The sequence below is a fragment of the Equus quagga genome, chromosome 3, assembly GCF_021613505.1.
Source record: "Equus quagga isolate Etosha38 chromosome 3, UCLA_HA_Equagga_1.0, whole genome shotgun sequence".
Taxonomy (NCBI): domain Eukaryota; kingdom Metazoa; phylum Chordata; class Mammalia; order Perissodactyla; family Equidae; genus Equus; species Equus quagga.
This window is the reverse complement of record NC_060269.1, coordinates 103,116,749-103,128,739: the sequence shown is the minus strand read 5'-3', so window position 1 is coordinate 103,128,739 and position 11,991 is coordinate 103,116,749. Positions and strand designations below refer to the sequence as shown.

General features: G+C 37.4%; 1 protein-coding gene across 1 annotated transcript in view; it reads right to left on the bottom strand.

Annotated features, from left to right (window-relative positions):
- Nucleotides 1–243: 243 nt before the first annotated feature.
- Nucleotides 244–11,991, bottom strand: part of TMPRSS11D (transmembrane serine protease 11D) — a 56,326-nt gene continuing 44,578 nt past the window's right edge. The window contains exons 7-10 of the mRNA XM_046656706.1: nt 10,127–10,304; nt 6,340–6,599; nt 4,797–4,939; nt 244–1,780 (exon numbers count right to left, since the gene is read on the bottom strand). Of these exons, the coding sequence (XP_046512662.1) occupies nt 1,619–1,780; nt 4,797–4,939; nt 6,340–6,599; nt 10,127–10,304 (743 nt within the window). The 3' untranslated portion in view covers nt 244–1,618. The remainder of the gene's footprint in view (nt 1,781–4,796; nt 4,940–6,339; nt 6,600–10,126; nt 10,305–11,991) is intronic.

Sequence of the window (11,991 nt, the reverse complement as noted above, 5' to 3'; positions counted from 1 at the left end):
AATTATCAGTTTAATGGTGTCCTCACAGGGTGCAGCCAGAGAGTCTCAAGCTGGAAGCTTGCCTCAGTTATAGAGGTTGATTATAAGGCAGCAGAAAGTACCAAGCCTGAATCTAGTTGGCAGTTCTCTTGTTGGAGAAGCAATTAAATAAATTGTTTTGGATTGTCCTTCATAAATCATAACTTCCACAAATACTTAAGCAGGAAAATGATTTTAAAAGAGTTTATTTGAAATAAGGTGTACCAATGATTTGTTTGCACATTTCACCAAGAAGTGGTTAAATTTTCTTTTCTTTTTCTTAAAAGTGAATGACTTCAGGGTAGGTCTCTTCACAATTTTACAGGAGAAAATACAAGACGTTTTCATCACAATGGATGTAGTCAGGCTGATACTCAGGAGTTGTGAGTTAGCTTTTAGAAGGAGGAAGCCCTGACACATAGATGTCATACATAACCAAGCTTTAGTTGTGTTAGGATCCCATAAAAATTCAGTAACATTCATGATTCAGACTATATAAATCTCCGTGCCATTAAATTTTAATGGATTTTATTGAATTTGTTATTTGGTGGTGTGTGTGTAAAGGAAGGAGGGAGAGAGAGAGAGAGAAAGACAGAGGAAGAGAAAGAAGTTCCTTTTCTCTCAAAGATAATTTTATTGAAGTTAAGCCATTTAACCTTTCTTTTTACAAATCAACTATTCCTATTTTTGTCCTCATGACTTTCAATTCATTATTTGGATTTAGCTATTGAGGGTCCTTAGACCCTCAAAAATAACTGCCACTGGCGATCTTAGTTGTTAAAAAGCATTATGTAGTTGTAAGTAGCCTGAGAAGGTTGTACAGGTGTATTTCCTCAGCTTCCCTGTGGAGGAGATACATTCTCTCCATGTAGGTGAAGTTAACTTTTAATAAAAGTTATCGTGAAAATTATTTATAATTCTTTGGGTCTCAGTTGAGGAGTGAATGTTTTAGCTTTGATCTTAAATGCCTGAAATTCATTTAGTTCTGATGGGAGCGTATTCTTATGGGATAATTAATATTGCTGTAGGACTGTACAATGACTTCATATATTTTTTATTTTAGGACTTATACCACCTATAAAATATTGAGTAACCATAAATTTCAAATAGTATTTTTCTTGCCACATTCTGTTCTGTCTTGAATGTTATTCCACCACTTCCTTTGGAAGTTTCTATACTTTGCCCACTTATCAGCTTCAATGAGACTTCCTCCGAGATGACTCCTTTGACCCTGAAGACTTGTCGAGGTTCCTCTAGGATCCACTCTTAGGGTACCTGTTTTTCTCACTATTAGCACTTCTCACAACTGTAATAAAATTATCTCTGTCACTAGGTTGCTGTTTTCCCTGGCACGTGGCCACAGTGCTAGGTCATGTTCCTATATAAATATGAGCATATATATATATATATGTATATATTTGAGAATATATAAAATCTGTAGTAATAAAGAAAGATTAAATAGTGTTTGTGAAACCATGTGTATGTACCAAGATGTTAAAATGGGACACTTTCAGTTTCTCTTGCAGCCGAAAATAAAGCTTTGGCATTTTAGACAGGCACACCTGCGCACAGACTTCGCAACAGAGATGCATTGCTTGCACTAGATCCCAGTTTGCTCAGTGATCCAGTCACGGTAGGCAGTCACGCGAGTGTACACTCCTGGTTTATCTGGCAGACCACACTGATACCCCCAGCTTACTATCCCCACGAGGAACCAAACCCGCCGGGAGTCTTCTTGTACAAGCGGGCCACCAGAGTCACCCTGAAGGAAACAGAAGGATTGATCATTTAAGTGTGAAGACAACCCAAAAGTATTAAGGAGTTTATTTCTATGGCAGTAGAAGGCATATCCATCATGACAATAAATAAAGTTAGTCTGACATTACCTGTCAAACTATTATACCAAGTCATGTGAAAATTACCGAAATCCTCTGAGTACACACGTAGTACCTTCAGCACAGTGTGAGAAGGTGAGAAGCACAGTTTGCAGACTCCATCAATTGCCTGGTTGACTGCTACTCATCCCAGGCTTTACTTGTTCGAGGAGGCTTCCCTGACCTGTGCCTTTCCTCCCCACTTCCTCCCTTTCTAGCTTTGGGGGAGATTAGGTTTTTACTGCTTGTGGTCCCACATTCTGTGTGTATCTCTTTTACGGCTTCTTCATTATTTATTTATTTTTTTCTCTTCTTTCTTATTTCTTTGGAGGAAGATTGGCCCTAAGCTAACATGTGTGCCCATCTTCCTCTATTTTGTATGTGGGATGCCTGCCACAGCATGGCTTGATAAGTGGTGCATAGGTCTGTGCCTAGGATCTGAACCAGTGAGCCCTGGGCCACTGAAACAGAGCATGCGAACTTAACCACTGCACCACTGGGTTGGCCCCCTCTTCTTCATTGTTTTATACAAGCACATTTGTGTGCCTGATCAAATTCACTCCCACTAGATCAGCTCCCCTTGTTGTAGCAGCTGCACATCTTTGCCATATTCATTGCATCTATGATACTTGTTCAGTGTCTGTTTTTCTGGCTATACTGTAAGGTCCACCAGGGAAGGGGACATACTTATTCTGGACACCATTGTATTCTAAGCTTATAGCCCATAGGAGATGCTAAGGAAATATTTGTTGAATGAATGAGTTTTTAGAAATTTCACTTATCTTCCTATTCATAGTACCCTGCATGGTGTCTGATGCATAGTATATCATCAAGAAGTTCTTTTGGTGAATAATCAAAAATAAATTTATATGAGTAAAACACTTCTTTCGACTGCTCTTAGTAGCTAGTTCTTCCATACCTACTTAATTACTGGTCTAGACGGGGAGAAGGTTCAGCGTGTGAATCACCAACTTGCATGGTGGTGATTGGCACCTGCCTCCTTTAGATCATGCATATGTGCCCAGGTAACCACTTCTCAGCACTTTCCCCTCATTATGTTTTTGCTGCTGTCTCTTCTATAGTTAGAAATTTCTCTGCATAATGTCTTACCAACAGTGGGCAAGCAAATGTTAAACTAAGACGGACATGTAATTTTTCCTGTATCTGGCCAGCTTCACCTCCTGATTGGTCAGACATTTGAGGCTGTGTTGTCTCTTTTAGACCACAGCCTTGCTGAGTTCAGGGAATGCATTGTTGTGCTAGCACAGTATCTGGCACATAGAAAGTAATACATTTTTTTGAATGAATGAATGAACAGAAACAGGATCTTGTAAGTGCTTATGTAGAGTGATTTTCTTTTGAGACAAATTCTATGCATTATTGTATTTCAGCTGAGATTCAGTGAAGCCTAGAGTGGAACACCCAGGGAAAATTTCATGAAAAGTTATGGGTTGAACTGGAGTTGAGGGAAGAGCAGAATTTGTATACACAGAAGGTAAGGAGCATCATGGGTGAAGCATGAGTAACACTCTTTTATATCTCATAGGTATCCATAAGTCAGTTCTAATTAATCCTCTTAGTAGATCTGGAATTGTCAGTGTGGGGGTATGTTGCTTATTTGATTGGTGAATTCTTTGGAAAACTACTGTGAAAGCTGCGAATTTGTTGTTACAGGGCTAGCAATAAAACAGAAACAAGAAGGGGGGCAAGAAGTGTTCCCTACTACAAAGACATCTCCACTTAAAGGGAATAAAGGGTCAGTGGGTAATTAGGGGTATCTTGAAAATTGACGAACAATTCTCTTCCACCTGCACACAACTTTCAGTCAATAAAAATGTTTCATTTTGGGGAAAGTGTTTGTGGATTGGGGTTTTATAAAAACTGTGTAAGAACTACTTCTTATCCACTTTTTCAAGAATGTGAGCACTAAATATAAAAGTCAATAATGTTTGAGGTAAGAATAAACCTGATTTTTGTGTATAAAATTCACCCAGGAAAACAGCAGCAGATTCCTCAAGAAAACAGATTGATTTTTCTTAATTTCAGAAATTTCTGATACTGAGTAGTTCTTGCTTACTATAAGCAGTTGGGTTTCAGACATAGGAATAATACCTATTAAAAGATGGAACCACATCAATTGTTTAGCTAACTTAATTAAAATTTTATTATTAAAATCTTATTCTAATTCCTTGAGTAAGAATTTCGTATTTATTGTTTATGTTTTTATATTTGGTTGAAAATTACAGGCTAGATCTATATAGTTTTTTTCTCATTTATGCTATTTTGCAATTGTGGGAACTGTTGTGACTCAAGTAATTAAGCTTTTTGTATAAATAATCTATCTTCAAGATGCTGATATTTAGGTGTTATTTATAATTTAAAATCAGTTATTGTCTATGACTCTTAGATGAGTGATTAATTTACTTAAACCGTCAGAGTGGTTGAAAAGGTTGAGATTAAAGTTATTAATATCAGTGATCTTGGTCTGGGTTAACAACAACAACAGTAAAAACAGCTGAGATTTCTTTGTTGCTTAGTACATGTCTGACACATTTAATCTCCATCTAATCTTTAGTAGTGTCTAAAAATTTAGATACAATCATTGTTATCCCCACTTTATAGATAAAAGAATTGGTTATAGAGATTTAAGGAATTCAAACCCAGATCTTTCTGGTTCTTGAGCTTGGATGGTTAACCATTCTGTAATTTGGCTTCTCAGAATTAGTGTTTCATGAAAGATCAAGTTCATACAAGAATTTTATCTCTAAAATATAGATCATAAATTTTTAGAGGATCAGGGCTGTGTATTATAATTATGTTATCTCTATGCCTATCACCATATCACATGCTAGTAAGTGCTTATAAGCTCGGATGATGGCATTGATAACATTGTCTTGAACTTACCTGGCATGCATCCACTCCACCTTGAGGTACTCCAGCACATAGCATTCCAGGCAAGACTGCTCCATTATAATTAGCTGGTGCATTACATACATCATTACTTATTATATAGACCTGTGCTTGCTCTAGATCTGTAACTGTGCTGCCTGTTAAGTATAAAAGAAGAAAGAAAATGGACTTCAGGATGTATAAATTAATGACTGTGATGAATATGGGAAGGAATAAATTTAGTCCAAACATTGTTTCTTATTTATCAAAGAAGGCTATTGAAGATGTACTTCAGAGTTTTTTTTTCAGCAGTTTCCTATAGTAGAGAAGGATAACCCCTTTACACAGATCAATTTTTCTTTTTTTGCTTTAGCTTTGTGATACAGTGCCTGTTAGACCTTAAGAGAAAAAGAAAAGTGAATCTGCTATCTTAAAATTGACCAGTCAAGGCCGGCCCAGTGCTCAGGGGTTAAGTTCCCATGTTCCGCTTTGGTGGCCCCGGGTTCCCTGGTTCGGATCCTGGATCCCAGGTGCGGACCTATGCACATCTTGTCAAGTCATGCTGTGGCAGGCGTCCCACATATAAAGTAGAGGAAGATGGGCACAGATGTTAGCTCAGGGCAAGTTTTCCTCAGCAAAAAGAGGATTGGCAGCAGATGTTAGCTCAGGGCTAATCTTCCTAAAAAAAATTGACCAGTCGCATTTAAATTCCCCACTGAGACTTTGAATTGGAAAATTACATATTTAGTAACCTTTAATCAAACAACAAAAGAGAAATCAGTCTGGTTTCAAGGCTCAAGAACTAATTTATTTTATATTGATGTTCCTTCAAAATGACACTGCCATTTTTGTGACTGGCACAAATTTTGTCTACTCCACCAAATTACTTTCGGCCGTAAAACCACAGTGAAATATTTTCTAGGATGTTAAGCCTTTGTATTATTCCTTGGAGAGCCCATCTGCAACACAGATAGAAGCCCATGGGAATTGTTACTGCTCTCCTTCCACTCCCTGGCTGATCCTCTCATATTCCCCTTGGCCCTATTTCCTCTTTCATATTGCCCTCGTTTTTATTTTCATTTATTCATTCAATAAACAAGTGTGAGTAATGCTTATGTACACACAGAGTTTCTTGCTCTAGAGGCAGGATTTATTTCCTCCTGGGATACCTTAAGTGGCTGTCAATACCTTAATGGGTTTTAAAACCCTTAGAGAACACTTATCCAAATATTTTTTAAAAATTTCATTTTCTTTATAAGGGAGCGATTTAAATCCTACATATAGTCTCTGGATCATTGAAGAACTCATGTTTCTTCATCACTTTCTTTTACATTTCCCTATTACAACGTTTGAGAATTCCCCTAGTTTCCAGAGGCATTGCTTTTCTCTGTGAGGAAACTCAGGAATAACTGGAGCTTAGGCTAACCAGAACAGTGGATGGTTCTGTCCGTAGAACGTGTCCTTCTGTTGTTCCCTGATTAAAAATATTACATAACAGGTGCCAGGACATTTTGTTGTTGTTGTTTTGGTTTGGTTTTATTTTTCCTGAGACACTTACCACCATATCTTCGAGATCCCCATCCTGTTACATAAGCAGTGGAACCAGGCGGAATATTCTGGGTAGCAGCTGGGAGACATATGCTGTGGATGTTTGCGGTAAAGGTGATGCTCCTGTCAAGTTCGAGAACTGCAATATCATTTTCATGAGTTGCAGGTCTATAATTGTTATGGGTTTTAATAGTCCTTACTCCTCTTCTCTGTCTAGGAAATGCTGTGGAAATACCAAAGGTGGCAGTCCATTGACGAGGATCAGAGGAGCTAAAAAAAATATGAAAACATGTTATTTGAATAGGGAATTTGTGAGCATTTCAAATATTTGGATTTTGTGTTTGTCGTTCCCCACCACCACAGGAACTATTTGATCAATATCTCTTTGCTATTTATTTCTGTATTACATAGCTAATAAATGAGTTTAACTCTACTGGCACAGTGAGTGATCACTTGTCTAAAGAAACAGAGAAAGAGTTTAGAAAACATATCTTGGAATGATGAACATCTTGGTATTTTTCTATTCCAGTGAGGATATTCTGATACTTTGATGATAACTAGTATAACACAAATCTCCCCTTTGATTTCTCCCTTCTCTACATCCTCCCATCCAAGAAACTATAAGAAGTCTGAAATAGTGTTTACTTTAGTTTTAACTTATTCCTTCTTATCCTTATTTTTTTCCCATTCTTTGCCTTTAGCCAGAAGCTCCATTTAAATAGTAGTGATGATAAGGGGCTCTTTGACTTATTAATGGATGAATAATTTTTATGTACTAAGTGTGATACTTAAAGATTATGTTGCATATATGTGTGTGTGTGTATATGTATATATGACTTTTATAATGTACGTTAGGTTGTGTAACAGTGACTGCTGGTTAAAAGTTCTGAAGAAAAAATTAGTTAACAAACAAATACATGAATTTTTTTATGTTGAACTTCTTTTGCTCAGGGTCTTTACAGAGAACATTCTAAAGATAGTTTTCTTTTCTTTCTTCCCTCCCTCTTTCCCTTCCTTTCCTTTCTTCCAGCAAATGCATGAGAGTACAGTTTTGGAAACAGATTTCGATTTAAATTTTGGCTATGCCACATATTAGCAGTGTTATTCAGGGCAAGTTACTTAATGTCTCTAATTCTCAGTTTACTTTTGCATAAAGTCTGATTGAGGATAGTCTCTTGCACAGTTTTAAGTATGAATTGAGACAAGTAAAGTATGTCAAGTGCAGTGCTCGGCACAAAGTACACACTCAATGAAAGTAACTCTTATTTTCATTAATTATGGTTCAACAAGCCATTACTAAGTGCCTACTTTGTATAAGGAATAGTGTGAGTCTTTGAGAATAAACATATAGATAATTATGATGTCTGTCCTTGAGCAGTTCTCACACTAATGGAGAAGACTGGCAGATAAATTAACTATCATAAATCAAAGGAACTATAGTTAAATATAGATAAGCAAATTTCTGTGGGAATGAGATGGGGGGAGGGAAGAGAGCATCAGGGAAAGCTTTGTAGAGGAAGTGACAATTCAAGAAGCCTTTCTATGAGGGCCTTGTCACTTCTATGTAGCTTGATATTAGGCCGGTCATGCCTCAAACAAATCCTCATCGAGTGGTTCTCAGTGACAACCAAGCATACAGGGAAGGTGCCAATACAAAGTTCACATAGTTTGTCAGTTCTTCTGGATCAATCATGCTCGTGAATAGAAGGATTTGAAGAGGCAAAAATCAAAGACGTTCCATGCCTTTAAAATGGTGGATTCCTTTGGCAATCATTGGTGATATTTATAAACGTGGCTTTCATTATAGTGATATTCTTTACTTAGCTTTTGGTGATTGAGTTAGAATAGGGCTTAGAATCCAGTAATGTTTCTATTACATCCTTGATTATGCTAAGTGCCTGCTAAGTCCAGGTATTTGCATTTCTGGTTCCCACACTCAGAAGTGATTGAAATCAATTAGTGCTATTCCTGTTCTTTGGACTTTCAGGTGGCAGTGAAGATTGAAATGTTTTTGTGAATTTTGTTTCTTGTGTTATCTAAGACACAGAAATAAATGTGTCAATCTAAATCAGAGATTTGATAACTCTGGAAATATCTTTTAGAATGTTTCAAATTTATTCACTGTGTAAAAAAATAGTGAGTTATAAGATAGTCATGAGAAAAATTCAAAATAATTTGCGGTTTCCTAAAACTTTTGTCCAGAAATCATGCACTAGTCTTGTTAAATTTTGCTCCCTCTTAATTTAACAAACACTTTTTGTAACAAGCACTGTATTGAGGCAGTACCCTCAAATCTGCAGAGGACTTCTTAGAAATAGTGAAGGTTTTACAGAATTCCAATAGGAAGAAATGGATATTTGGAAGGGTTATTAACATTTTAGAGAGAAGAAGCAGATTGAGCAAATGCTTTTAAGTGGGAAAATGTAGGCAGAGTCCAGGGGGAGAGAATAATCTGGCTGGAACTCAAGGTTCGTATTTTGAGAAATGTTTGGATTGATCTGATTGGCGAGCTTTGGGTGTGTGGTAAGGAGGTTGGATTCTAGACAGTGGTTATTGAAAGAGGTCTCGAAGAGAATAGATATGGTCAGAGACACACTTGAGTTCAGATCACCATCACTTTTTTGAGTGAACTTTTTGAGTTCAGTTCCCAGCAACTGTTGGGTTTTAGGATGCCCCAGTAATGAGACATGTCTGACCCTAACAGTTTTTAGTCATGCTGAAGTCTAAAGTCCTTGTATTATGGGCAGTAGGACCTTTCCTTTATACCAATAGGATAAGGTAATGTGATAAGGTAATGCATCCTACTCTCCACTGGCAGTTTATTACCCTAATGTTAAGTTGTTTAAATTCATTTTATTTATGCTACTCGCTGTAATTGATCATTATTTTTGTTCATGTGTACCTCCAACATTAGAATGTAGTCTCCCTTAAAGTAGGGTCAGTGTTTGTTTAATTCGCTTCTATAACAGATAATACTGTGCTCGTAGTAGACACTCATTTTTTTTTTTTTTTGAGGAAGATTAGCCTTGAGCTAACTGCTGCCAATCCTCCTATTTTTGCTGAGGAAGACTGGCCCTGAGCTAACATCCATGCCCATCTCCCTCTACTTTATACGTGGGATGCCTACCACAGCATGGCTTTGCCAAGCGGTGCCATGTCTGCACCTGGGATCTGAACCGGCGAACCCTGGGCCGCCTAAATGGAACGTGCGCACTTAACCGCTGCGCCACTGGGCTGGCCCCTCAATCATTTTTTTAAAGAGTAAATTAATGGCATGAGGCAGTTTGAGATCAGCCATCAGCCTTCTGATTACCTTACATGATATAATGTGCAAATTTCCTGCAAAAATTCATTTTGCTAACATTTAATGTATGTTTACATTGGCATATTTAATCCTATCGATAACACTAAGACAATAGTGTTAGAATATTATTAGTAGGAATAATACACATACATACAAGAGTATGTGCCTAATTTGACCCTAAAAGAAAAAGGCTTAGGTTCAGTAAATTTCCTAAGCTTTCAAAGCTAGGATTTAAATGAAACATTCTGACATATAAATCTTTGTTCTTTACCGTGATGATATATTATAACCTGAAACAGAGAAATAGGAGTAAATTAGCAAGCTGAAGGAGGAAAATTATTTTTGCTATCAGGAATAGGAAGAAAAGAATCATTATTTTTTTTGCATTGAATTATTTCCAACTCAATCCAATCATGTTCAGTCCTGGGCATATACGTGGAGTCCCATGTATGTGTCCTAGATGTTCCCAGATGGGGGGTAGCTATGGCCTCACCTTCTGAAGCAGTGAGCTGCTGTCAGGATCCACATGTCACTGATCAGGATGCCTCCACAGTGGTGAACATTATTCAGGTGTAGACTGACTTGCCACGGCCAGTCTCCTTCCTCAGCCCTACTGCCTCCTGTGATTCTCTCCTCAGACAATGTTATTAGGTCTGGACGGGCCCCACATTCTAAATGAGAAAAGGGGATTAATGTGCTAGGTAGATCATAATTCGTTCATTTGGAAGATGCTGTAAAAGTCTCCAACATTTACGACTTTTCTGTCTTTTCTGTATTCTTCCCCAGGACATGCTAATCTTTCCAAAAGCATGATCAATATGTTGTATTTTTAGAGTATTTATGTGACTACCATTGACTATGGACTGCATTTTAGAGAACATTTCTGAATTTAATTGGCATGTGGGCTTCAAAATCTGGAGCAGCTTCAGAATTCTCTGGAATGAGTAAGGATTAAGATAGGTCAGTGGTGGATGTACTAGCTCAGGCCATGGGTTCACTAGGAAATTTCCATCTTCTCTATAGCCTTGCTACTCAAAGTATGGTCTGTGGACCTGCATCATGGGCATCCCCTGGGAGCCTATTGGAGATACTGATGCTGTGTGGAAACAACCTAAGTGTCCGTCAATGGATGAATTGATTGAGAAAATGTAGTGTGTATACAAAAAAAAAAAAAAAAAAGGAATATTGTTCAGCTTTAAAAAAGAAGGAAATCCTGTCATTTGCAACAACATTAATGAACCTGGAGGGTATTTTGCTAAGTGAAATGAGCCAGACAAAGACAAATACTGCATGGTATCACTAATATGTGGAATCTTAAAAGAAAAAAAATAAGTCAAACTCATAGAAACAGAGAGTAGAAAGTGGTTACCAGGGACTGGGGGATTGGGGAAATGGGAGATTTTGGTAAAAGGATACAAACTTTTAACTATAAGGTGAATAAGATCTGAGGATCTAATGTATAACATGGTGACTATAGTTGATAACACTATACTGCATAATTGAAATTTTCTGAGAGAGTAGAATAAATGTTCTCACCAAAGAAAAAAAAGGGGGGTAAATATGTGAGGTGATGGGTGTGTTACCTAACTAGATGCAGAGAATCTTTTCACAATCTATACATATATCAAATCATGGTGTTGTACACTTTAAATATCTTACAATTTTATTTGCCAATTACATCTCAAAGCTAAACAAAATAAAGAAATATTGACTCTCAGATCCACACCAGAGAGTGAATCAGAAGCTACATTTCCCCCCAAGTTTATGGAGGAATAATTGACAATATAATTGTATATTTTTAAAGTATACAACATGGTGATTTGATATGCATATACATTGTTGAATGATTACTAAGATGATGATAACTAACACATCCTTCACCTCACATAGCTAACTCTTTCTGTGCGTGTGATGAGAGTGCTTAAGATCTACTCTTAGCAACTTTCAAGAATCAATATCATGTTATTAACTATAGTCACCATGCTGTACATTAAATCCTCAGAACTTATTAGAGGCTACATTTTAATGAGTGATTCATGTGCACATTGCAGTTGGAGGAAAACTGTTCTTATCAAGAAGACTCTGGGAGCTGGCCCCATGGCCAAGTGATTAAGTTCACACACTTGGCCTCAGTGGCCCAAGATTTCACTGGTTTGGATCCTGGGCACAGAACTACACACTGCTCATAAAGCCATGCTGTGGCAGCATCCCACATGGAAGAAATAGAATGACTTACAACTAGGATATACAAGTATGTGCTGGGGCTTTGGGGAAGGAAAAAGAAAGAGGAAGACGGGCAACAGATGTTAGCTCAGGGCCAATCTTCCTCACCAAAAACTTAAAAAAAAAAAAGAAGAC